The 27147-nt window shown below is 40.3% G+C and overlaps 6 protein-coding genes across 6 annotated transcripts; 4 read left to right on the top strand and 2 right to left on the bottom strand.

The window, feature by feature from the left end:
- Positions 1-1566: 1566 nt before the first annotated feature.
- On the top strand, positions 1567-3003 carry Cbr-inf-1 (the record flags this gene model as incomplete). Its single annotated transcript, XM_002641767.1, has 5 exons — positions 1567-1629; positions 1696-1968; positions 2017-2436; positions 2483-2734; positions 2803-3003. 5 exons carry the CDS (start codon positions 1567-1569, stop codon positions 3001-3003), a joined length of 1209 nt encoding a protein of 402 aa, XP_002641813.1.
- Positions 3004-3444: 441 nt separating this feature from the next.
- Cbr-byn-1 lies at positions 3445-7521 on the top strand (the record flags this gene model as incomplete). Its single annotated transcript, XM_002641768.1, has 10 exons — positions 3445-3594; positions 3645-3754; positions 3831-3927; positions 3977-4132; positions 4182-4315; positions 4358-4447; positions 4495-4639; positions 4689-4784; positions 4840-5073; positions 7396-7521. 10 exons carry the CDS (start codon positions 3445-3447, stop codon positions 7519-7521), a joined length of 1338 nt encoding a protein of 445 aa, XP_002641814.1.
- On the bottom strand, positions 5175-6926 carry CBG16480 (the record flags this gene model as incomplete). The annotated part of the gene is made up of 6 exons (XM_002641769.1): positions 5175-5492; positions 5538-5822; positions 5865-6136; positions 6251-6383; positions 6426-6647; positions 6693-6926. The coding sequence occupies 6 exons, from the start codon at positions 6924-6926 to the stop codon at positions 5175-5177; spliced, it is 1464 nt and encodes a 487-aa protein (XP_002641815.1).
- A 301-nt stretch (positions 7522-7822) lies between the features above and the next one.
- Cbr-coq-2 lies at positions 7823-9981 on the top strand (the record flags this gene model as incomplete). The annotated part of the gene is made up of 8 exons (XM_045243988.1): positions 7823-7935; positions 7980-8086; positions 8128-8294; positions 8340-8461; positions 8504-8589; positions 9079-9323; positions 9559-9861; positions 9907-9981. The coding sequence occupies 8 exons, from the start codon at positions 7823-7825 to the stop codon at positions 9979-9981; spliced, it is 1218 nt and encodes a 405-aa protein (XP_045095975.1).
- Positions 9982-10219: 238 nt separating this feature from the next.
- Positions 10220-12948, bottom strand: Cbr-abu-13 (the record flags this gene model as incomplete). Its single annotated transcript, XM_045243989.1, has 7 exons — positions 10220-10442; positions 10487-10679; positions 10727-10781; positions 10849-10959; positions 11009-11311; positions 11906-12044; positions 12518-12948. 7 exons carry the CDS (start codon positions 12946-12948, stop codon positions 10220-10222), a joined length of 1455 nt encoding a protein of 484 aa, XP_045095976.1.
- Positions 12949-14948: 2000 nt separating this feature from the next.
- Cbr-let-711 lies at positions 14949-26835 on the top strand (the record flags this gene model as incomplete). The annotated part of the gene is made up of 18 exons (XM_045243990.1): positions 14949-15042; positions 15409-15536; positions 15587-15733; positions 15880-16038; positions 17318-17432; positions 17515-17678; positions 17724-18015; positions 18058-18139; positions 18196-18847; positions 18924-19361; positions 20185-20502; positions 20554-20742; positions 20845-21522; positions 22119-23606; positions 23674-25290; positions 25336-26251; positions 26301-26568; positions 26697-26835. 18 exons carry the CDS (start codon positions 14949-14951, stop codon positions 26833-26835), a joined length of 7884 nt encoding a protein of 2627 aa, XP_045095977.1.
- Positions 26836-27147: the final 312 nt, after the last annotated feature.

Here is a 27147-nt window from a genome sequence, read left to right on the forward strand (position 1 = left end):
TCCACAAAGCTTAAAGGCGCATCCCTTTTTCCAGAAAAAATATTCAGCCACGCGATGTATTTCAATGCATTTACAGTTATGTCGCGAAATGCTTTGAAATTTTGAAATAAACTTTGAAATACATTTCGCGACACTCCTGCATTGAATTTCGAGGGCGCCGAAATGCATTTCAATACAGAGTTTCGCTACATGAATAACCCCATTACTGATTTCAAATGATACCGATGGTATTTTCTCCATAAGAAACATTCAAATTCTGAATCTCGAAGTGATATTTTATTTCAATAAGTACAAAAACCATATTTTAAACTGTTCGGTGTCGCTTTTAAGATTTTCTGTAGTTGAAAATCGATAATGACAAAGAGGAAGGAAGCAGCAGAGTGAAAATGAGTGTAATATTTCTCCAGCGGGTTGTGTCCGCGCGGATTCTGTTCTTCGAGATTTATGTCAATATGTGAGAGTGAAGAGCGGAGGAGGAAAACGCGAGGGAAACGATGGGTAACAGCCGGAAAGTCAGGAATAGTTTGATTCGTTTTGAGGACAACCTTTCAGAGTATATATTTCAAATTGCTAATAAAGTTAACGCGATTTCTCCACCCGGTCAGTTTGCTATTTTCTAGGTCATTTTCTATGCAGTGCTCAGTTTTGGTCGTTTCCCACACCAGATTAGGATCTACAGTAGGATTATTGGCATTCTGCCAAGCCTTATTTGGTGTCAACAGGTGTTCTCATTCAGGCAGCAGATGGCGTTCTCGTTCCCTCCATTCGTTCTCATTCATGTCATTTAGAACGCCCACAGCCGTCCGCACTCTTTCTCTCTCTCTCTCACTCTTTTCGCTCATTTGCCTAAATTGCTCAGTCGTCTCTTCGCGCATACGCGGATGACGTCTCATTTTCTGTCTCCTTATGCTCACCGCGCTCGTAGTTTTTTAAAAAATATTTTCATCAGGTACAACGAGAAGTCAGTGTCATGTGGTTCTTGATATAGCTAAGAGAACGACGAATTTCAGGACATATTTTTAGAATTCAAAAAATAGTTAAGAGCGCTTAAGACATATCTTGATTGCTAGTACGATGTTCTGCTTCAATGTGAAGCGATAAGTAGTCATAATAATATTAAAATCAGATAGGTAATCCCGAGTTTTCGACAGTTAAACCAGTTAAAACGAAAAATTCCTCAAAAAATTGCCTGTCTGTATGTGCGCTCCATCGCAAACACTTTTCGTGGCGAGACCCGTCCCTCGTTCGAATGATTTGTTCCCCCGGTTTTGGGGCGGTTTTCTCGCTTCGCTGACCGTTTTCTTTTTTTTTGGATTTTTCTCAAAGCTGAAAATCTTTTTTTGAAATTTATTTATTTAATCTGTAATTCAAATTTCAGTCACATATAGTGTTTCAACTTTTTAGAAAAGTTAATTGACCTAGCCAAAGATATTGAAAATTTTAGGACCAACTTGTCTTTCGCAACATTTGCTTCTCACTACTATGCATTTCATAAATAAGACATTCTATTTCAGAATCTCAACTGCACTTTCAAAAGTTAATTTTTAACTTTGATACCCACCTGTCATGACCGATGCTAAAAATGATGTGAACGGATCTTCAATGGTCGACGCCGACGGCTTGATCGAGGTAAGAAAGTCTCCTTCATTGTTAACATATTTAAAACAAGTTGTTTCGAAACAATAATAATTTCAGGGAAACTACGATCAAGTCGTCGAATCTTTCGACGATATGGAGTTGAAAGAAGAACTTCTTCGCGGAATCTACGGATTCGGTTTCGAAAAGCCATCTGCTATCCAGAAGAGAGCTATTGTTCCATGCACAACTGGAAAGGACGTGATCGCTCAAGCGCAGTCCGGAACTGGAAAGACTGCTACTTTCTCGGTTTCGATTCTCCAAAGAATCGATCATTCTGATCCACATGTCCAGGCTCTCGTCATGGCTCCAACTAGAGAGTTGGCTCAGCAGGTGAGATCATTAGAAATTTCCTTCCATTAGTTGAAATGTTTTTTTAAGATCCAAAAGGTCATGAGCGCTCTTGGAGAGTACCTCAATGTGAATATCCTTCCATGTATTGGAGGAACCAGCGTTCGTGACGATCAACGCAAGCTTGAGAACGGAATTCACGTTGTCGTAGGAACTCCAGGACGTGTCGGAGACATGATCAACAGAAACGCTTTGGATACATCTCGCATCAAGATGTTCGTTCTTGATGAGGCCGACGAAATGCTCTCTCGCGGTTTCAAAGACCAAATCTACGACGTTTTCCGTTCCATGCCACAAGACGTCCAAGTCGTTCTTCTCTCGGCTACTATGCCAGCAGAGGTTCTCGATGTTACTGATCGCTTCATGCGTAATCCAATTCGCATTCTTGTCAAGAAGGATGAACTCACCTTGGAAGGTATCAGACAGTTCTACATTAATGTCCAGAAAGACGTAAGTTTTTGCTGTCTGATTTCTTATTCGTAGGATGGTTTTTTAGGAGTGGAAGTTCGATTGTCTCTGTGATCTCTACAACGTTGTCAATGTTACTCAAGCTGTCATCTTCTGTAACACTCGCAGGAAGGTAGACCAACTCACGGAACAGATGACTAGCAAGCAATTCACTGTTTCCTGCCTTCACGGAGACATGGATCAAGCTGAGCGTGACACTATCATGCGCGAATTCCGCTCCGGATCTTCTCGCGTCCTTATCACCACTGACATTTTAGCTCGTGGTATTGATGTCCAACAGGTGATTATTGCAGAAAGAGGACTAACTTCTCTAGTTAGCGGCCGACTTATCTCAGTATTTTCTTTCAGGTTTCGCTCGTTATCAACTACGATCTCCCGTCCAATCGTGAGAACTACATCCATCGTATCGGACGTTCGGGACGTTTCGGTCGTAAGGGAGTTGCGATCAACTTCGTGACTGAAAACGATGCTCGTCAGCTCAAGGAGATCGAGACATACTACACGACTCAAATCGAAGAAATGCCGGAGTCGATCGCCGACCTCATCTAAATCTAATCCGTCTTTTCTATCCCTCACCGATCGCCCTCACTCCCTGATACATCCTCCTTGTTTCCTCATATTTATCCATGTTATGTTTCTTTCTCCCCATCCCACCCATTTTAATATTACGCGTGATTTCATTGTCTTGAAATTCATTATTGGTATTGGAACTCTCTCCCTGTCCCCTTATTGGTTCAAAGAATTTATTGCTCTTCACTTTTAGAGTTTAGTTTCTTCCTTTTCAACCCCCCCCCCCCCCCACCCACTTCCTGTCATTTGTTGACAAATCTCTATCGTCCTGCGCTTTTCTTTTTTCTTGACAAGTAATGAAATCGCGTATGTTACTTTTGCTTAGAAGTGAATGACTAGTCTGATAGGGGTTTCAGCCTTTCAGGGTATATTTTTGACAAATTCGTAGATTATCTTATTATTGTAATCAGTTTCAGCAACATGGTGAAAAAAAATTTGAAAGGAAGGGGAGACAAACTATCAGCTAACGCTCCACTTGATAACCAATTGGAAGCGGGAAATGTAGCAAAACAGAGGGAAGAGCTTCGTGAGAAACAGAAAAGAAAAAGAGCAGAATCTGAAACCGATGAGGTTTGTTCCCCGATAGCGCTGTTACAGTAAATCCTGGGTGTTTTCTTCAGTTCGTCCCGGATTCGCTATCATCAAAAATTCTTAACGAGGCAAGGAAACAGCTTCTGGAAGAAGCTATAGATGAACAAGGCGCAGCCGATACTTCAAGAGTTTCGAAGAGGTACAGTGTTATTAGAAATAGGATACTACATACCTCACATCCATTCGAGCCATGTAGCTATTATAGCATATTTCAGACAACGCGGAAGTTGGCTCGGAGATGATGATGAGAAATCTAATGATGAAGACGATGACGAGGAGGAAGATGACAATGGATTTGAAGATCAGATCATTGTAATATTTTTATCTTGGAAAGTTGAATATAAAATTTGCATTATTCTAGGAGCTCGATCCACAAGATGAAGCAGACTTGGCGAGGTTCCTCAAGAAAGATGCCGCTCAAATTTCCACTCTCTATGACATTATCCAAGCCAAAATCGAAGCGAAGCAGAACGATGCCGAATTAGCTCTCAGTCAAGTTGATCCAAACGAGTTCAATGTAAATAACATTTTAGTTGCACCGTAAAACAGTTTTTCTTCTTATCTAGATGCGGGATATGGATCCAGAAGTTGTTGAAATGTATGAGCAGATTGGTCAGTACATGTCAAAATATCGCAGTGGAAAGGTGCCGAAAGCTTTCAAAATCATTCCAAAAATGATCAATTGGGAACAGATTCTTTTGTAAGTGTTCGTAAAGTGAAGGAAACGAATAATTCGGTTTAGCCTCACAAAGCCCGAAACTTGGACTGCAGCTGCTATGTACCAAGCCACACGACTATTCGCTTCCAACATGAATCCAAAAATGTGTCAGAGGTTAGAATAGCCACTCGAACTACTTTCATGTTTTGTTTTGATTTCAGATTCTACACGCTGGTCCTTCTCCCCCGACTCCGAGATGATATTGATGAGTTCAAAAAATTGAACTACCATCTTTATCAAGCTCTCTGTAAAGCTATTTACAAGCCAGCAGCGTTTTTCAAAGGACTTATTCTTCCATTGTTGGAGGTGAGTGTATAACGGAATCGAGATAAAGAAAAGGCGCTCGAAATTTCAGTCTGGAACCTGTACACTCCGTGAAGCGGTCATCTTCAGTTCGGTGCTCACAAAAGTGCCTATTCCTATTTTCCACTCAGCTGCCGCTATGCTCAGAGTACGTTGCTTTGACATGATGCCGTACATAAGTCTCTACCAATGACCTTTTCCAGATTGCGGAGATGGAATACACTGGCGCCAATTCTGTCTTTCTTCGTGCACTCATTGACAAGAAGTATGCGCTTCCGTATCGTGCAGTCGATGGTGTCGTCAATCATTTCATCCGTCTGAAAAACGACGAGCGAGACATGCCCGTCTTGTGGCATCAGTGCCTTTTGGCATTATGTCAAAGATACAAGAATGATCTGAATGCCGAACAGAAAGCCGCCATTCATGAGCTTATCAGAGTGAGTTTCAGACATAAATAGAAAAAGTATAATATATATATGTGATCAGAAGTATCTTTATTGGTCAAAAACAAGCAGTTAAGTTCATTAAAGTATTCGGGCTAGCGTTTCGATTTTCCTCCTTTTTTCTTTTTCTCCTTTGACGAAGAAGGAGATGATAGCTGAGCTCCAGAATTACCTGCACTTAATTGACATGTTGGTCTCTTTTTTACGTTACGTCTTCCGGTTTTTATAATCGTTTTCTCACGACACGGATCAGATAGAGGACCATTTCCAACACCACCAAAAATCTTAGCTCGTTCTGCGCTGACTGTTCCTCCTGACTTGCTTAGTTCCTTTTTCCCAGTGATAGATGTCATCATTTGAACTACTTGAGCCATTGATGGACGTTGAAGTGCATTTCGAACCCAACATTTTTTCTGTAAAAACCACCATCGTTCAAAAAGAATGCAGCTACATCTTACGATAACATCAGCAATTAGTGAAGGTGCTTTATCGCTAATTGGCATTCTGTAGTCGTCTTTGGCAACTTTCTGGTGTACTTCAACAACTTTGAACTCAGGATACGGCTGTGTTCCATTCTCGATAACTTCCCAGCAAAGCACCGAAAATGCGAAAACATCAGTTTTTTGAGTGTACACGAACGTTATAAGGGTTTCTGGAGATAGCCATCTGATTGGTACTTTTTTGTTCGGATTCATTTGATATTCGGTACCGACTCGTGACATACCGAAATCCGAAACTTTTGCCTGTTGAAGTAATACTAGTCAGATCCTTACTTACACACTCACCACTCCACCGCCATAAAGAACATTTCTAGCCGCAATGTCTCTGTGCATGATATTCTTACTGTGAATGTAAGAGATACCAGAAGCAACCTGAGTAAGGATGTCGAGTTTTTCTGGCCATGGCACAGAATTCTTCTGTAAATATCCGTCAAGACCTCCACCTTTGACCAATTCCATCACCACTAGCAATGGCTCATCTACCGCAGCCACTCCATAGCACCGAACTACGTTTTTGTGGTTGAATCCACGCATGAGACGAGCTTCAGTGGTGATCTCTTTTATTTGCTCTTTTGTTAACTTATCGAGTTTTGCCTATGGGAAACACGATACCGTACGAGAATGAACACCGAAACTTACGGTTTTAATTGCACAGTCTACAGAATCCGAACCCATTTTGAGAGTTCCCAATTTCACTTCACCGAAAGCTCCCTCTCCCAGTGTTTTTGTCATCGTAACATCTGAGTGGTTCAGTTCCCATGGTTGACGGCCTATGGCGTTGATTAAGACACTTTTTGGATTATCCTGAAAAATGATTCAAATATCTGCGATTTGAATGAATGCCACCTCATGCAACTTGTTCTGTTTGTGATGATTAATCAACTCGATAAGGCTATCAAAATTTTCTTTCCCTGTGATTGAGAACTTCCCGTCAGCGTTACGAATGACATAATGCATTGCTTCCTGGCTCGATTCGTTTTGCATTACTGACAAAATCAAATGCCTTGCCTGTCCCGAACTAGGTTCAGACATACGAACCAGGAAGTCGCCATTTTTAAGGAGTAGAAGCTAAATATTCAAGAATAAACTTTTATTTGAAAATAGGTATTCCACCTGAACTTCTTCTCGCGGGAGTAATCCATGAAACCATGGCTGCTCATTTGTCTCCATACTATCTGTTTTACTACCCTGTTGCTCTTGTGGTCCTTTTTTGTTATAAACGTGCCGAATTTGAGAAAAGAGAGTAGAGCTACTTTTTTTGAGGCTGGTAATAACATCTGTTTCTCCTCCGTGGCTTGGAACCTTCTTTTTCTTCTGTTGATTCTGGTTCACGTTCGGCTTCTTCATTTCCAAATGCGCACAGTTTCAAATTTATCAAATTATATTGAGCAAACCAATACTTTAAGTATGAAAGTTCTTTTTATTATGCTATGGAATGTAGAGCACCCTGGTTGACAGGGGCGTTCCAATTCCCCGGTCAGGATTGACCAGGCTAATAGCAAGAGGTTAAAGATATTCCAATACGGAAGAAATTAAATTATGTCATCCCCCAACACTATTGAATCTGAGTTCTTAGGTCGCATGAAAGAAGGCGGAAACCATTTTCCGGTGTTTGGAAAAAGGATTTTCTGAAAGTCTTAAATTATTTTTTCCCATTTTAAAATTGATTCTGGTCCGAAAAATGACTAAAAATGAATATCCTTTCCAGACTTTCTGAAAATCATTTTCCAAACACCGGAAAATGGTTTTCCACCACTTTCTTGCATACGGCCTCTGCTATCACTAATTTTTTTTAATTCGAAATTTCAACCTTCAGTTCCATGGTCACTATCTCATCTCGCCGGAAGTTCGCCGCGAACTTGAATCAAAGGAAACAGAAGACGGTCATGTCATCACATCCGTGGTTGTTGAAGGACGAAAGATGGATAGTATGGAATTCTAAGTGCAATTGAGGAAGATAAGAGACGCAGAGAATCGACTGAGCACCAGCTGCTCCTCTTTCGATTTCTCCGCTTTCACTCCATTCTGCACGTATACTTCTCCGCTCTTTTCCTTAGCCACCTATTTTGATTCATTGTTCGCTTTTCTCGCAAAATTGTTATGTTATGTTTTCTTGTTGGTCCTTTCTTTTTAAATAAAATTGTTTTTTGGTTCCAATTTCTCAACAAACACTGCAAATACGGTTTCTTTCCAGCTGTTCCTTTTCAGAAGCGAGAAACACTTCATTTTTGTTGTTTTTCCAGATGATTATCAGGTCGATAGGGGTGAGGAGAATACCACAATGTGCATCAGTGCTTGTCAACTATGCTTCTTCCTCTGAAATGTATTATAACCAAAAACGATATATTTCCACAAGGTTTTCAAGAACCTCACTTTTCCTAAATCCACAGCAACTTTCAGCATCCGTCAGCCAATGTCACTGATACCAACAGCAAGTAGTTTAGTTGCTGCTTCACCTTCAAATATAAAACCATATCTACAACTGATGAGAGTTGATAAACCTATTGGTTTGTGAACCAACTTTTCAAAAAGTTTGTTTTCTGTTCAGGGACTTGGTTATTATATTGGCCATGCACATGGAGTATAGCAATGGCTACTCCGGCTGGTCAGTTGCCTTCTCTCTACATGCTTTCCTTATTCGGAACAGGAGCATTTCTTATGCGAAGTGCCGGATGTGTCATCAACGATTTATGGGATAAAGATTTCGATAAACAAGTTCGCATTTCCCGGTTTTGGGAGAAACTAACTTTGGATTTTAAGGTGGAGCGTACTAAATTGAGACCGTTAGCATGTGGGTTGTTATCTGAAAAGCAAGCAGTCGGTCTTTTGGCGGGGCTCCTAAGTTCATCTCTGGCGATTTTGTTGCAATTAAACTGGTTTAGGTATTAATCTGTGTACGACGAGATCTCAAACACTATTTTCAGTGTTGCGGTCGGAGCTTCTTCAATGGCATTGGTTGTTGGATACCCATTGGCTAAACGATACACTTATTGGCCTCAGTTTATGCTAGGTTAGTCTTTCTTCTTATATCAGGGAACACCAGCCTTGGAATCTTTCCTATCATCGCTAGCTATTTCTAGTTCTCACTTTTCTGTTTGTTACGGTTGCAGGTGCCACCCTGAATTGGAGTGTGCTGATAGCTTGGGCCGAAATGGGTCATGTCAAAGATTTTGGCATTTTTTTGCCTCTCTACACAGCCACCATTCTGCACACGGTCATCTACGACACTATATATAGTCATCAGGTAGAGAAGAAAAAAGATAGGTGGCACTAATTTCGGAGAAGACGAATAACATATGATTTTGTATTTATGGGGTCCCGAGTACCGATTCAAGGCTTAGGCTAATTTCTATGCACGGGTTACGGTAGGCTTCCATTAGTAAGTGTTGTGACTTGTTTTGAGTTTTTGTATGTTCGCAAAGCGTAAAAGACCGTGTTGCGGTGGTGGTGGGCAATGTTTTTATGTCATCATAAAACCCGAATCAGGGACCTGGTTCAGGGTGGTATCTGCATCTTTTAGAAAACAGTAGTCTTACTCAGCTTCTCTCACTTTTCCATTCTCGCTTTTTTCTCATTATCCTACCAAATCCTCTTTTCTCTCATAGTACAGGACTCACTTTCAACTGGGGAGCTCTACTCGGATGGGCTGCATTAAAGGGTGATCTGTCGTCTTCTGCACCGTTCTGGATGTATGCAGCTGCACTCCAATGGACGCTTGTTTACGATACTATTTATGCACATCAGGTTGCCTTTTTTTTGGGGAGATAATCGTTTTGTCTTGTCTCTAAATCTATTCTTAGCAGTCTCTTAAATGCGATCGCTCCCTGGATAGATTTCATGTCTTTTTGTGTACCTTGGCCCATCTCTTTATACCTACCGTAACCCCAAACGCATGAAATCGCTCTTCTTCTTATCCGGACCGACGATATTCTGACTCTACCATCTTTGCGAAATTTCAGAAATATCAATTTTCATTCAGGACAAAGCAGACGACATCATGATTGGTGTGAAGTCAACAGCTCTTCGACTAGGAGCTGATACCAAAAAATGGCTATCTGCGTTTGGAGTTGGAACTGTTGCATCTCTAACTGCTTGTGGGATGGCAAGTGACCAAACATGGCCATACTACGTAGCATTGGCTGCTACAACCGCACAACTTGGATGGCAAATCGGATCAGTTGATATTGACAATGGAGCCGATTGTTGGGACAAGTTCAAGTCGAATTCGTGGATGGGAATCATTCTTTTCACTGGAATAGTGATGTCAACATTACTGAAAGAGGTACTGAGATAAGAGCAGATATGAAAAATCTGAGTCATCTTACAGAAAGAGGATCCAAAACAGTCAAAGAATGCAGCCACATTGGAAGTGGAAGATATAGACGATGTCGTTGTTAGCTGATTCATCAAATTGTCGATGTAGATTGCTTTTTAGCTATAGTCCTATTCTTTCAATTCATTTCTCTGTGATTCTACGTGTACACACACATTCTGCTATTGCTCATCTTTCCCCACCTTTAGAAAAAAGTAGATCCGGAAAAAATAAATAAATTATTATTGCACATCATATCCATATAAAAAATGTCAAATTTTGCGCCTATTTACATAAAAAGAGAAAGAACGAAAGAAGTTATTTTCATCTACAGTGTGACAGCTCCAGACTCCAATCTTTGCTTCACAATTCGGATAACCTGTCTGCACTTCTCGGCTCCACTTTCAGCTTGACGAGCTTCTTGAATAGTGATTCTGGCTGGAACCAACTTGAAGTGGTACGATGAATCGACGAATTGGCAAGTGTACTTCAGAAGATTGACACAAGAGATTCTTTCTTGGATGAGACCAGCGCGGCATTCACCTTCCTCACTGAAAAAGCATCTAAAAGTTATTAGAACTATAGAAATTTGAACCTCTTGGTGAGACTGATTTTTTGAAGAAGAGTGTCAACCTTATCCCAATGAGAAGCCGATGATTTTCTCTCGCATTCTAGAAGTCTCTGCTCAACGAGTTCAGCGAGTTCTCTATCTTTTCCTCCTTTCTGAAGGTACGATGGGAACTTCTTCTGGAAGCGAACTCCGATTCCATTGAGACTCTTGCGACATTCTGTAGAAATATGATCAATTAATTGGAACCATTTTTTAATTGTTTACGTTTCACATCGTAGTCAGCAGCAAACCACAAATGACGATCAACATTGGCATCGACCTGAAAAGTTGCTGCTTGAAGCGTTTCTCACGAAGCATTCACAAAATACCTCGGCATCTAAAGAAGCTTTCTCAGCGTGAGCTGGCTTTGGTGGCTCGATAGCATTGGCCTTGTTGAATTCAGAAGCTTTCTTTGCAGATGAATCTGTGTCCACTACGGCAGTGGCAACTGCTTTGGCCTGAATGTTTCGTTGGTCAGTTGAGTACAGTTTCATTAAAAAAACTTACAGCTGGTTTTAAAACTGGCTGAACAACTTGAGCATTGGCTTGAACTGCTCTGACTGGTTGAACGATTTGAGTGTTCGATTCGAAGGATTGCACTTGTTGTGGTCCACCGTTTTGTGGCGATGGCACTGGTGGCTGTTGTGGTTGAACTGGTTGAACCGATTGGTGTGGTACTTGTGGTTGTGGTTGGGGTTGTTGAGGAACCTGTGGTTGTTGTGGTTGTTGAACAATTTGTTGCTGTTGGTTGTAGTTATTGTATTGTTGCTGTTGTTGATTGTTGTTGTTGTATCCATTGTATTGTTGTTGCTGCAATTTGAAATATTAGTAATTCCAAAAGACTAAAGTATCTTTGGAATTTGTCTTTATAAAAAGTCGATTATTCATCCAACCAGATATTTTCTATGTATCTGCCCAAATTCGTCATTTTCTTTCTTTTCGATTATTCGTTTTTGTCTTTGTGTTCCTCCCGTTATCCAGTTCAATTATCCTGTGTGTTGCCTCTTTTCTTTTTCCAGGACGTGTTTTCTCATAAAGGATGACACTGCAAAACGGCGATGCCATAGGCATACCATCCAACCAAAAACCAATCTGACAAGAGACACACTTCAACACCTTATCCGATTTAACGTCATAATTTTCAAAGGTGTGGATTCATCTATTTTTGATTTTATCGGGATTTTCTTCCTTGTGGGACAAAAAAGGATAATTTGAAGACGCTCGGGCGTCGAGGAAACTCTAAAAAACTTATGACAAGGTTCCGACCAAAACCTGCCCGTGACCCGCCATACAGCCGTTTTTGGGCAAGTTCCGTCTAAAAGCCGAAACCTCCACAACTTCTGACTAAAAGTTACGAGCCGACAGTCAAGAAGATGAATAAAAAATTTCAAAATCATTACATACCTGATTGTAGTTTCCATTATTATAGTTGTAATACTGATTTCCTTGTTGTTGTTGTTGTTGTTGTTGTTGAGGATATCCGTTGTATGGTTGGAAGTTATTCTGTTGTTGGTATCCTTGTTGTGGAACAAATGCGTAGGGACTAAAAATTGAAAAATAACTGAAACTAGGAACTCAATTCCTAAAAGTTTGGACACCTAGAAAAGTTGAAGCAAAAATTTTTACAGAAAGAGTAGGAAGAAGAGTACGGTAAGAGTGCGGTACCCTAGATTTTCACTTTGAGCTCAATTACTGAATTTCTATAAGAGAAATCAAAAAACTATCAACAGTTTATCATAACATCCAAAATATTTTGTCAGTTGACCACTTTTTGATATCTTTCACGAGAACCGAGATAAATTAGCTCAAAGTGAAAAGTATAAGGTGGGTATGAAACAAAACATTATTTTTCCATTTGGAAAATTAGAAAAGTTGAAACAGGAGTTTTTTCACAAAAAAGGGAAAAGAAGAGTACGGTAAGAAAGTTTCTGATTTTTTGGGAACATTCGAGATCCAATTAATACAGTACTTCCTTCCCAAGATCCAGGAAAAATGAAATAAAGAAATCACAGGAACATACATTTTGATGCAATTATAAAAAGTACGTACCTTGGTGGAACAAATGGAGCAGGTGTTGATGGTGGTGGGAATACCAATGGAGGATGAGTTGGGAATGTGAATGGAGCGTGGGTTGGCAGAGTGAATGGAGCAATAGTTGGATGACTTGGAAGAGCGAATGGAGCAACTGTTGGAAGTGTTGGGAATGTGAATGGAGCAACAGTTACAGCTTGTGGTGCAGCTGGAACTGGGACCGCATTCGGGAGTTGGGCACCAACTGGAGCTGGTGGTTTCTGGTCAGCTGTTTGAAGAAGAAGAGGTGCTCCTTGAGCTTGAGCAGCTACTCCAACTGGCTCTCCTCCAAGTTGAGCAGGAAGGTCAAAGATGGTATTTTGAAAAGTATTCTGTGCTATAGCCACAGTGGGCAATAACGCCAATAAGAGCAACATTTGTTCAATTTTGAAATCAGAAGAATGAGGGCTTATATTTAGCTTCTTCATTCTTTTTCCTTGAGAAATCAGAGAGGATCTGGATATTATAGAGACGCAGAGAATTGGTGCGGAACGGGTTTTTCACATTGTATTTCTGGAAAAGTGTGGATAAGTAAGGAATCGCAGACATCAGATCGTTTATGTTCCATGTCCAGAAACACTACCACACCAACACCGCCTCCCTTTCCACACGACCATGATTTTTATCTTTTCTTTTCTATTGTAGGAAGAAGCAGAAAACGAGAGAAAATCCGACGGCCGACGGATCGCTTTAGAAAAGAAAAGAATACGTTAAAATGAGAACTTCAACACACAGGGAGGTGACATGAAAAGAAGATTTATGGGATTGTACTTTACTTTTTCGAAGAAGTCAATATGAAAACAATTCTCCTCACAATAACACGAAAAGGGAATGTACAGTAGTATCATCAGATTTAGAAGCGACGTACCGAAATACACTTTTGAAAAAAAATGTGCATCTGAAGTACATGATTCCTAAAAAACCGTAAAGCTTGTATTAGAAGGATCTGCCCTTTTATTGTTCGCAGGTACCTCCGGAGGGTCCTTCTATTACGGTGATTTATAGTCAAAAACTAATAAAAATTTATCAATCTCACCTAAATTGAGCAATTTTTCAAATTCAAACCACGTTTTGTGATGGGGACCCTTCTAATACAGGGCTTACGGTATGTTACCGTAATCCCTGTAATGTAGAAAGCTACACAAATCGTTAACTTTAAGCCCATATATCTCGGTTGTTGTGAAAGATATCAAAAGGTGGTCAAATGACAAAATTTTTGATATCATTTTTGATATCATTTTTTGATATCAATTTTTGATATCATGATTTGCTAGTTGACCGCTTTTTGATATCTTTTACAGGAACCGAGATATGTAGGCTCAAAGTTGACGGTACCGGCAGCCTTCTATTATTGTACGGTACTTCAACACACCGATATCAGAGGATTAATACTATGTAAGCAAAAAATGCAGGAAACATTTAGGTTCCAATACAAAAACATCTTCAATCTTGGGTTTCAGATACATTTCGGAAAATAATGTTACAGTAGTTTCAGGGTCTCACGGTACAAAAAGGATTTAAAAACAAGAAGGAAGTAAACTGACTTCAGCCTTCATGTCCGCATTCCAGAATGGATTATAATTTCAACTATTAAAATGGCACTTGCAAAGAGGCGTTCTGTCAATAAGACATTATTTTAATTGAAAAAAAGTACATCACATGTTATCCACCAGCGCTGTAATAAAACGGAGACCTGCAGAGAAAGGTTGTCATTGACTTAAACGAAGTTATATAAATTCAGTGATGATTCGCCAGAGAAACGCTTCAATCTTATGAATTCTCTATTCAAATAAGTTCTAGATAACCAGTTATTCTAAATACCAAATAAATAGGCTCGTTGTTTTTCTTCGTTTTTTACTTTTTTGTCAGCCAATATATCTTTATGAATAAGATTTATATGCAACCCTTTTATAGTTCGATGTTCCTTCGAATACCATAATTTAGACCAGCATGTTGCATTCTTGCATTCAATATTTTTCTACTTAGAATTAAGTCTCATTTTAATTTCTCAAATTTTCCGAAAAATCAGGGTTTAACTGTCCACTCTATTTATCCCCTGTTGTGTTGAATAAAATTATGAACTTCAGCTTCAGTTTCAAGGTTCACCAACAAAATTCATTGCATGCCGGCGGCCCGCGGCAGTTGTTCGCTTTTCCGTCCACTAAACAACGCGCAATGCGTAATTTCGGAGTGTCGTTGTATTCAGAAAAAAAAATCGGCACTGAACTGAAGTTTGGCATGGCGCCAGATTTTCGGTTTTTGCGGTTCATGTTTTTTTCTCAGATTATTAATTGATCTAATTTTAGCGGGAAGTTTTATGTTTTTAATATATATATATGTTATCTCACAAGTCTTTTCTTATCATTCAAAAGCCGAAATGATGTTTTCGCGTTCAGCCCCGACAGAGGAGCTGAAACCAACCAACATGATTCGGAATCGGGACAATATTGAGAGGCCCATATCCAAGCGAGGTAAGTATTTCGTTATTTAATTGATTTTTTGAAAAACCGACTTCTGTCGCTTGCTTTATATTGTTTTATACGCTATAGCGGGTCTAAAGTAATTACGCATATGAGAAAAATATCGAAAAACCTTCTTTTCTGACAATCCAAAAATAATAGTTGAAGTTTTCAAAAGGATATCTTCTGAAAATCGTTAAAAAATTCCGGTTCTTTTAAAAGTACAGGGAAAATTTTTTGTCAAGTTTTCTATTTATCTAGAATTAGTTATATAAAACGCAATTTTTATTGTAATAACTTCAAAAGTGTGTCAAAAAATTAAAGGTTTTCAAAAAAGGAATTATCTTCTAATCTGATTTATGTGAAACTTTCTTCCAGGCGTCGTTTCTCTTCTGCCGAAAATGTCACTGGGATTTGTTCTCAATAGTTGTTCGTGTGCTTACATCGACAATCTACTGGCTCATGACAATGTTCATCGTGTGAAGCCACATACGTTTATCATTCAAGTAAGCTAATACTGATTCAGATTCAGTTTTTTTCAAATTTCAACTTTCAGCGTCTTGTGGTCATCTGTGGTCGTTCGACTCCTGCAGTTGCCAATCACGCGGCGAACATCATACTCTCAGCATTCAGCTTCTGCCAATTGGATGCTCCAACCAAAGAATTTCTTGGAGAGGAAGCAGCCCTTGGCCTATTTCATACGGTACTTTATTTTCTTATTATTTGTGAAAGTTATTCTAAAAAATGAACTCTGAAAGAATTCGTGTATTTTTCAGTAATAGTAATAAATTTTTCAGTAATTCATTAATAGTTGTTAAACTTAAATTTATCTGTACGTTTGTGTTCCAGATCCTCGAGTATTCTACTGTGAACCAGCAAGCTCGGACAGTTATGGAGATTCGAGGAGCACAACGACTCACTGCAGCTCTTTGTGATCTTATTGAGGCCTATGAGAAGTCTATGGAATATTCTGCGGCAAACAAAGCGATTTCTCATCTGTGCAAAAAGGTGAGTTTTTGAAAAATATCTATTATTTTATCCGTGCATAATTCTTCAAAAAACTGTCGCTAAAATGCATAATAAGTAACAGTGATAAACTTTTGAGAGTCTTTCTGATGACTCTCTCTCTCTCCCTCTCTCTCTCTCTCTCTCAATTTCTATCAGTGGTATCTATCTCGATTCCAATTTATCCCATGCTTGTTCTCCATCTCTTGCACACACATATGATTCTTCAAGTGGAAATACAAATAATCATTTCTCGCTGTCTCACACAGTATGAAACAGAAGACGCAGGTGATGAGAGAAAAACAAAAGTGCTGTAATATTAACATTTGCCTCAACTTGAACGCAAGGAGGAGAGAAAAACGCAGTGGGGAAGAAATGATGATGGACTATTGATATGCTCACCCGCTGGTACTCTACGGGGAAAGAACAAGGGAGTATTGGATACACAGTGATTAAGAGGAAGTCCACGGCGGAGAGAAGGAACTCTCTTGAGAAGACTCACAAACTTTGAATGTCTCTTTCGTGTTGTCTAATCCGTGTGGTCAACTGATAAGTTTGATTGCCAGAGTCTAGTACTTGAAGATCATGCATCTTTTTTTAACTCTCGAAATGCTGGCGTTAGAGTCTCAGTTGTTCTTCTTTAGTGATTAAGGATCTGCCTGACCTGATTTGTATGTAGTTTTCTGAGCAACACGAAGGTCTAAAAAGAAAGTATTTCCAAAATAATTCTTATAACAGTGTCATTATTCATTGAATCCTGCTCTCTGGTTGTCTGGTACAAAGGATATCGGAGCTGTGTAAGGTCCCACCACGACAATAACAGTAAGCTAAAAATATGTTTATTTTCAAGAATTAGTTCTTCGTCGTCTACTGATTCCCGCCAATTTTTCTGTTATTTTTCGCCAGACAAGTTGGAAGATTGAAAATTTTGATACTGGAAAAGTTGACTTAAAACACTTTTAGGTTACGGTAGTTGCCGTTGTGAGATCTTCGGCCACGGCCACCGGTCTTTCTCTTCAACAATTTCAGTTTTTTTTTCACCAGAATAATAACACTGAATAAGACGATGTTAAAATGTATCTACTATATCAATACACCAAATTTGACGACCTTTTCATTTGTTCTCCTTCGTGTCTATCTTTTTTGTAATGTAGTCTTTGCTTCACATTCTTCCAATATAGTTTTTTTTCGCTTTCACTATAGATGTACTTTTAGCAACAGTTACAAAAAATTTTCGATTTCATAAACATATTTCAATTCTAGTTAAAGAGTAATATTCCAGCTCGCCGGATTATACGATCCTCCGGTAATTCTTCCGTTCCTCAACAAACTGGTCAAGATCAGACGTCTTCGCGAATACCTCCAGCCATTATTCATAGCACATTGTGAATACTCAGGTGATGCTTGTGGTTTTTATATTCTTTCTATATATTGGAATTATGAAAACTGATCAGAGAATCTGAACATCTAATTTTTTAGTCTTGTCTCCAGAAAGTGCCGAAGTCTACAATCACATTGCACGCGGCAACTTCACTTCGGAGACACTCATAGATATCATTGAAACGTTTCTGGATAAGGAGGTGAAAGCATCTGTTGTCAGCAGGAACGCCGATCCCACCAAGATAGTTCAATACCTGATCACGGTATGAATTGATATTCCAGGTTCATTATAAAGAGTTAGATTACAGTGCTCCAATGCCAATAACGCGGAAATAATTCAAGCCCTGGCCTTTATGATGTATTCCAATTCACGGTTGAATCCTAGTAAAGAACCCGGGGCTCTCGACATGGATGCACAATCGGTCGACACAATAACCACTTCTCGACTCGGAGATCCGAAATTGACACAGCCTGTGAAAGATGCTATAATGGATTCTAGTCGGGAGGCTCTTCAGAGACGCTTAGAAATTTATGGACCGCGTATTTTAGATTCTGTAGATGACTTCGTCAAGGAATTGAAACAAGCACCTGTGCAACGAAGTAAGAATGAGAAAATTTAACAGTTCACCATAATACATTCAGAAATGGTCACCAACTCTTCAATCGCGAATGCTCTGCTTTTTATCAATCAATGCAACTATGATGTGACACTAGCAAAGCCGTTGTGAGTGTTTTTACTGATTTGATATGATTATATTAATACTAATTATAAAATTCTAGCGACCTACAACAATATTGGCCAGGAGCGAATTTCGTGCATGGTGTTATTCGATACATCAAAGAAAAGCAAATCGAAACTGATGGCCATGACGAATCCTACGATTGGTTTCCAAATATTAATTGGGTCGAAGTTGTCAAAGAACTGGATGATCCAAAGCTTTATGTCAGTCGGGATACTTTCGTTCTTTTTTCCGAGATCTTTCCAATCATGTTCAAAGACGATCCTCAAAATTTCCCGATTTCCTTCTTTTATTCGCCATGGAAACATTGGGATCGGCAGCTTCATTTATACGACCACATGTTGGAGTATGCCGATATTTGGAACTTCTCAAACTATTTTCACACTAAAGTGCTGACTCCAGAACTAAATTTAAAAACGATTCCTGATGACACACCACCTATTGTTCAGTTGTGGAATTGTCAAGAGTTCAGTAATATTCTACTCACATTGCTCAACACCCAACCTCAATCTCCTCATCGAGATTTCTTTAAAATTGGATACACCCAAACTGGGGATGTTTGCATTTTGGCTTTGATACTCTCACCTACACAATGGACTACAACACGGCAGGATTTAGTTCGCGAGTATCTACCTGACTGGATCTCCAAAAGCCCAAATGTGATCCCCATTTTGAATATGTCATGGAACGACGTAGGTGTCTATGTAAATTCTCGATTGCAAAAACAATCTCACCATAATAAACCGTTCTAAAAACAATTATTTCCAGCCAGCCATATCCAAACATATGCGTCAACACATCATCTGGTCACTAACAAGTATATACAGTTCCGATAACACGCAGCTTGCCAAAATTCTCGATGTTGCTCATGATATCAAGCCAACCGGTCTCTCTGAACTTTTAAATCAGTCTGCTAAGCATCTTCCTTTTATGGTGGATCTAGCATGTCTCGCTTCGAAACGAGACTATTTGAATTTGGAGAAGTGGATAGAGGATAAGGAAAAGGCTCATGGAGAAGCGATGACCGTTGCACTGCTACAGTATATTCACAAGAAATATCAAAAGCAACAATTGGTAGCAGCACTAGCACCTCAAGGCAAAACAACAAGCTCAAGCGCTCCATCTGATCCTCTTCACGTGCTTATCAAATTTGTTCGAAAAAGAGCAAGAAAGCCTCATCGGCAGCAATATCCATTACTTTTCCAGGTTAATATTTTTGTTTTTGAAATTTTCAGTAGTCTGAACGTGGTAAAAATTCAACAAACACTGTGACACCGACATAATATGAACTAAGATCCCTCGTATTGAGTGTGGTTTACAGAAATGTGGTGTTTTTAGTAGTGATCAACCTATTTATGCTTCAACATCATTCCGAAATATACTTCGCAGATTTTTGCTAGTTCGATACTTTATCTTTCTTGTTTTCATAGTTTAGTTTTTTCAGGGCACGAACGAAAGCATTTTGCATTTGAAATTGCCAAAAATTATAATATCATTTTTATATCCTTATATTCTATGCTTCTCAATTGAAAATTACAGCGAAAACCTGATCTAAATTAGTCCGGAATGCACGAAGATTTTCAAACGAACGTCCAACAGGGCGACGCGTAGCGGTTGCGTCGCGGCTTTCTTTGTGTCTTTCGTTCGTGATGCCTCGGTCGCTGCGCTACTCTGTTTTTGCTAACGATTTGTCAGTCTCTGGCGGGTTTCTAGATTTCTTGTTTGGGTTTCTTGGTAGAAATATTTAATATCGAATGTTCTGATGAGCGTTTTCAAACTTTAGTTTTGTTCCGAAGTGGTTTTAAAATTATTGATATCGGGTTGCGGCCAATGATGACAAATCGATATTCTTTTTAGCTCATTATTGCGGACAATCACATGTTATCTAGTCTATAATACGTTAGTTAGTTCCCACCTTATTTGAATGGTGAACTAAATTAATTGACTTTCGACAACGGACACCATTCTCTAAGCGTCACACATTTTGTTAATCTTCAAATGATCACCTATAATTTCTTACGTTTTTTAGGTAATGAAAGAGAACTCGGGTAGAAGTTCGTCGGTATCATCGGGCGGACATCAAACAGTACAGGCAGGAGGTTCACAACAACAGTACGGCAGCGGCACCGGACATCCACCATCCGGCGCCGTTCCTCAGCAGCAATCACAACCACCTCTCCTGCAGCAACAAATTTCGCAGCAGTCACTTGTGACGTCAGCAGCTCCGCCACAGCCGCAGATGCACAGTCAGCAAGCGATTCCAGGTCCGATACAAAGACCGGCGCAGTTTCCCCCACAACCCATGTTTCAACCACAACCTCAAGCTCAACAGCATCCACATATGATGGTAAATTTCGATTCATACATTGTTTTGGTTTAACGAAATGTTGAAATACAGAATCAACCGCCACCAAACACATCGCAGAATTCTCAGCCAGGAATGAATCTTCTCATGAACATGAATCAGTTTAACGCGAACAATCGTGATTTGCTGAAAGTTGTTCAGCCTGCGCCTCCTCCATCTTCTTCGATGTCCCCTTCTTCGCAAATGATGCGATCTTTAATTCCTCCGCTCGCACAACGGCAGGTAATATTATTTTACTCGAAATGATAATCTTATATTTTTCTCAATATTCTAGTATATATCAGCATTTTCCTTTCCATTTTAATCTAACATTATGTATTTCAGAATTCTAATCCCAGCTGGAATACCACTCCAGCTCCGCCGCAACAGCGACCATCTGGACCTCCGACGCCACAACAACCAATGGATTTCCGAGGGCAAATTCCTGATTTCGTTTCACAAGGATCTCACCAGTTGCAAAGGAGCGGAAGTGTCAGTGGTAGAAGCGCGACGAGTGGAGTGACGAGAACGACGACAAATAGCGGATTTTCTGTTGGTGCTCCGATAGCAGGAAGTGCAGCTGCTGTGGCCGCTGCGGCTCAACAACCAGGCATGGAAGACTTTGCATCAATGACATTCGCCGAAGACATTCAGGAAGAAGCCAATTCGTACTTCGAGAAAATTTACAGTGTTAACAACGCAATGTCCGTGGATACATTAATCGATTTACTGAAAAAGTTCAAGACTGGCAATGATCGTCGCGAACGCCATGTTCTCGCATGTGTGGTCAAAAACTTGTTCGAAGAATATCGTTTCTTCCATGAATATCCAGAAAGAGAGCTGCGAACCACGGCTGCTGTTTATGGAGGAATTATTCGGGAAGATATTATCAGCAACGTTCAGTTTGCCACAGCCGTTCGGAAGGTTATTGAGAGTTTGAGTGCAGATTCGAATACGATGCTCTGGACGTTTGGAATAGTCGCACTTCAACATTGCAGAAGCAAACTGTGTGCTTATCCGAAGGTGAGATGATTATCAAAAAACCAAAAGTAAAATAGTTTGATGAAATACTGGCAGTCTTTTTCTTGTTGTTCTGTGTCGCATTTTGACTTTGAGGGGTTTGAGAAATACTGCACATGGAGAGAAATACGGTTTGCAGAAAGATTCTGTGGGGAAAAAAACTAGGGCATTCGCCCCGCCTGTTGAAAGAAAGTTTGTTGAATGAAACAGTAACCTTATTATTTTTCGATTTGTTTAACGATTCAGGCTACCCAATTAGGCAACCCTGAAAGTTGCTAGTCAATTGGTCCATTCAGTTACACGTAATTACGCAAATTAAAGTATACTGCCTCCCGGCGGGGTGTCTTTTTTTCCTCATCTTCTCTTCGGTTCCTAGTTTTCCATTACCTTTCAATGAAAGAAAGGCTTTCATTCTATGATCTTTCGCTATCTCACTTCTTCCGGTTTCAGCAAAATCAACACCGGTTTATAACATTTCTTTAATTTTTCTCAGATCCCTTCAAGCCTTTAAAAGTCGAAATTAAAATACTATAAAAATTTTATTTTTGACGTAAATCGATGCAGTTAGAGAAGTTATATTTATTTTGAAATGTTTTCAGGTTTGCACTATGATAGCCAACAGCGAGAACTTCACTAAATTCCCCCAGACGTTGAAAGATTATGTTATTGCCGGTGTCAAAGGAGAGCTCCCACCAGAAGGTGGTCGTCACACTCCCGTTGGTACAAATCCTTCGTCGGCTTCATCCACACCAACACCAGCATCTGCTCCGACAAATTGGGGAGCTGTTGCACGAGCATCCTCGACCGATCCAAAAAATGCTCTTCCTGCGAATCGAACTGGCAACGTTCTTTCATACACCAATGTGGATACTCTTGTCCAGGCAACAAATAAGGATGGAGCGGAGATCGCTCAGCCCGCTGAAGCTGTAGTGGACAAAATCTCGTTTTTATTCAATAATTTGTCTGCAACCAATTTGGCTCAGAAGAAAGATGAAGTGTTGGAGATGATTGTTGAACATGGAGATGGTTTCACACGTTGGTTGGCTCAATATATCGTCATGAAGAGAGTCTCTATCGAACAAAATTTTCAACCACTCTATAATCAGTTTGTCACAGCCATCGACAATGCATACCTTGACCAATGCATCAAGAGAGAAACATTCAGAAACATTCGTATCCTTCTTCGGACCGATAAGAAAACGACTGTTGCTTCTAACTACAGTGATCGGCAGTTGCTGAAAAATCTCGGAAGTTGGCTTGGATCGATCACTATTGCGAGGAACAAACCTATTTTGCTCAATGATCTGGATTTGAAGAGTTTGTTACTGGAGGCTTACTACAAAGGACAAGCAGAGTTACTATTTGTGGTTCCGTTTATATCGAAAATTCTGACAGCGTGCTCAAAAACATCGTTGTTCACTCCAACTTGTGCTTGGATTCGAAGTATTCTAAAAGTTCTGGCCGAACTGCATAATGAACCTGATCTCAAAATAAATTTGAAGTTCGAAATCGAAGTATTGTGCAAAGAATTGAATGTTGATCTTGGTGTCTTGCCAATGGATGGTATTCTCAAGGATACGGAGAAGCTCGTGCGAGTTCCACAACAGCTTTGTGAAGTGAAAGTGCTCGGACGACCAGAAGCGGCGAGCCCAGTGCAATCGCAAATTCGTTTGTCGGGTTCAGCTGAACAGCTTTCCGGAATGTCCCCTGCTATCCCTGATCAGCAAAAACCTGCTACACCACAACCAACAGAAGCTGAGCTACAAGCAGGAGGTGGAGCTGGATCACAAACGGAGCCGCAAGTAACTCCAAACGTCACTCATTTCGCCTATCACGACATAAATGTGCTCACATACGACGGTCTCGTGCCACACGTCAAGATTGTTGCAAATCTTCCTCTCTTCCAATTGCACCCGCATGCAAAACACTTGGTCCGCCCAGCTATGATCCATGCCATCAAAGAGTTGATCGGACCAGTCACCGAAAGAGCTTTGAAGATCGCGATGACGGTTACAGAGTCGTTGGTTCGAAAGGATTTCGCTTTAGATCCCGAAGAGCAGAATTTGAAAACCGCTTCATTCCATATGGTAAGTTTTTTAAAAACCATCAGTAATGAACTATGCTGTTTCGAATATCAATGAAAACCTTTTTTAGATGCGTGCAATGACAGCTGGAATGGCAATGATCACATGTCGTGACCCGCTGGCGAGTACAATGCATGCTAACTTGGCTCAAGCGTTCTCGTCATCACTGCGTTCATCCAACGGGACTCCAGAATTGAAACAAATGATCGAAGAAGCATCATCTACGATAACGCAAGATAACGTTGAACTTTCCACCAACTTCATTGTCAAAACGGCTTGTGAGAAGGCAACTCAGGAAATTGAGAAGCGTCTGGAAGCCGATTACCAGAAGAGAATTAATGCAAAGACTGAAGGAGGAGCGTATCGAGATGAGGCAGCTGTTGCTGTTCATTCCCAACTACCGAAAGTTATTGCCACTGAACCAGGACCGACCAGTTCTGCTTTGATGAATATTTACACCCAATTCAGCAGCCGGATTTGTGGTTTCAAAGCGAATTCTGGCGAAGATCTTCTCGGCTCGGAACCAAATAGCGCTAACCCTCCAGTTCAAACTCACAGCAAAGATATGGATGTTATCTGCCAACAATTGCAAATTATCATTAAGGAAGTGGATCAAACCACTCAAGCTCAACCGCACCTTAACAATCCCGCGTTTCAAACAGTATGCTGGATTCGCGACTGGATGCAACAGATTACTGTTTCGAAGGATGCAAACAAGTTAATGGCTCTTGTTTCGCGATGCACAGAGCACCTGTTGCATGCGTACCGTCTTGAGGGACAGCCAACTAAGAACTTGTTGGATGTGGAATGGGCTCGACGCCTTCGTGATCTTTTCATAGGGCTGATGCGTCTTCTACAAGCATACTATCCTTTGGTCGATCTTTCTCGACGCATTACGTCAGCGATAATGCAAATTCGTTCGGATTATAAGTGGAACTTGGAGGGAATTGAAATACTTTTCAAACAAAACTTACTTCAGTCTACACTTTGGGATCAGTACCTCGCCGACAGCATGGACAATGGTGGAAATATGGAAGCAGTGTGCTTTGCCCAGAAATTTGTTAGAAGTATTGGGGGTGGTGATATGAGCCGTCTCCAGTATCTGAAAGAGAGATTCCCGATGACTTGCGATCAGCTAACTAAGCTTCATCAACTTCAGTCGGCAACTCGAACTGATGGGCTGAACAACGGAATTAATAATGGTTCTCATCATCACCCTGGAATTCAACATCAACAACAACAACAACAGCCTCAAGTTACTCTCCCAATGGACGCTGCTCCAATGCCACAAGCATCTGCTGAAGCCATGGCTCAACGAGGATATGATGATCAAGAGATGACAGCCAAAGTTGAAGTAATTATGCGAGAATGGATCAGTTTGTGCTACTCACCCACTGGACAGAGAAGCCCACAGGAGTCACTTGCTCAAATGATTCAGCTCATGCATGAGCATGGTGTTCTTGCTACTGATGACAAGATAACTCAGTTTTTCCGACTTTGTGTGGAGAACTGTGTAGACATCTCAGTACGAGTTATGAAGTCGGAACAAATCGCAAACGGTTTACCAACAAATCTTATTCGTCACCGCTGCTACTACACTCTGGACGCGTTTGTCAAACTTATGGCTTTGATGATCAGACATTCGGACAATGGACAGTCGCAGAATAAGATTAATCTGCTGAAAAAAGTAAGTAAACGGATTTGTTAACAATTTTAAATGGCTTTATTTTAGCTACTGAACATTATCGTTGGGGTTCTTCACATGGATCACGAAGTTCGCAAAACAGATTTCAACGCGATGCCGTATCATCGAATCCTCATCAGTTTGTTCAACGAAATTACTGGGCCCGATCCACTGAAGCTACTGGAGCCAATCGCATGGAGTATTTTGGAAGCTTTTGGACAAACGTTCTTCGCTCTTCAGCCAAGGCGCATGCCAGGCTTTGCTTTCGCTTGGCTCGACATTGTCGGACACAGAAATGTTATCGGACGTCTTTTGGCCAACACAGGGATTGCCGAAACAGTGGATTCAGTGAAAACAGCTGCAACATATACTCAGTTGATCATCTCTCATCTCAAGTTCTTGGCACCATTCCTACGAAATATTCAATTGCCGAAGTCTATCGCTATTCTCTACAAAGGAACGCTCCGTGTTCTTCTTGTTATTCTACACGATTTCCCAGAGCTTCTGTGCGAATTCCACTACGTCATATGTGATACGATTCCGCCAAACTGCGTGCAACTGCGCAATTTGATTCTATCTGCCTTCCCTCACGAAATGCGTCTTCCGGATCCATTCGCTCTGAACTTCAAACAAGTAGATACAATCCCAGAAATGGCTGTTGAACCAAAATCGAACTTGAACATGGCCACCATAATCCCTGATAACATTCGAGTTCCATTGGATGAATATCTGGCGAATCGAACACCTGTTGACTTCCTTCCAAGACTGCCGACTCTACTTCAAACTCCAAATCAATCTGGTACCAAATATAACACGACAGTCATGAATGCTCTTGTTCTGTACGTCGGCATTCGTGCTATTGAAAACCTGCATTTGAGACGTCAGCGCATTTCTACATTGAGTATAGCTCATACATCGTTCATGGATATTTTCCAGAATTTGGCTATTCAATTGGACACTGAAGGTATGTTATTTTTAATATGTTTACATTGAATCATTTTTGTTTCTTGCAGGAAGATACTTGCTGTTCAACGGAATCGCTAATCAACTTCGTTACCCGAACGCTCACACTCACTACTTCAGCTGCGTCTTCTTGTATCTTTTCAAAAACTCGACTAACGACACCATTCAAGAGCAAATCACGCGTATACTGTTCGAACGCCTCGTTGCACTTCGTCCTCATCCTTGGGGTCTTCTGATAACATTCATCGAGCTGATCAAGAACCCAACATACAACTTCTGGCGTTACGAATTTACTAGCTGTGCTCCAGAAATTCAAAGGTAAGATTATCTGGCTTACGTAGTGTCCCATCCGTATGTATCCCAAGTAACCATCAGCTGTTATTCATTTGCGTTATTGGCAACTCACTTACAAAGTATACAGATTTTGATTTCGACCTGTTTTTCAGATTATTCCAAAATGTGGCCAATACGTGTGTCCCAGCTCAAGGATCTCAATATGCACAAAATCAAGATGGATCATCTGGAATGCTCGGTAACGATGCCGGAGGACTTAACCAACAGCAGCAGCACCCGTCATCCAATTGATATTTTTCTCCTCAGATTTCAGACCTTTGATCATGTGATCCTTATTTTCATCACATTTTTTGTTGTATTAGGTAGTTTTTAATGTAATACGGGATGTACTATCTGATTTTCCACTTTACCTTTCATTCTCCAGCTCTCCCAATCATTCAAAACGGGGCTTTCTCACACTCAACCGCCAAACCAATTCCAAATATCTTATCCTCATTGGTTTCTTGGAAATTTTTGTAACTACTTTTCATCCTTCCCCTCTTTCTCAATTTTATTGTTGTTTTATTAATATATACATATGTTCACACTAGAATCTCTGTTCCC

This window comes from Caenorhabditis briggsae (genome assembly GCF_000004555.2).
Source record: "Caenorhabditis briggsae complete genome, chrIII, whole genome shotgun sequence".
Lineage (NCBI taxonomy): Eukaryota > Metazoa > Nematoda > Chromadorea > Rhabditida > Rhabditidae > Caenorhabditis > Caenorhabditis briggsae.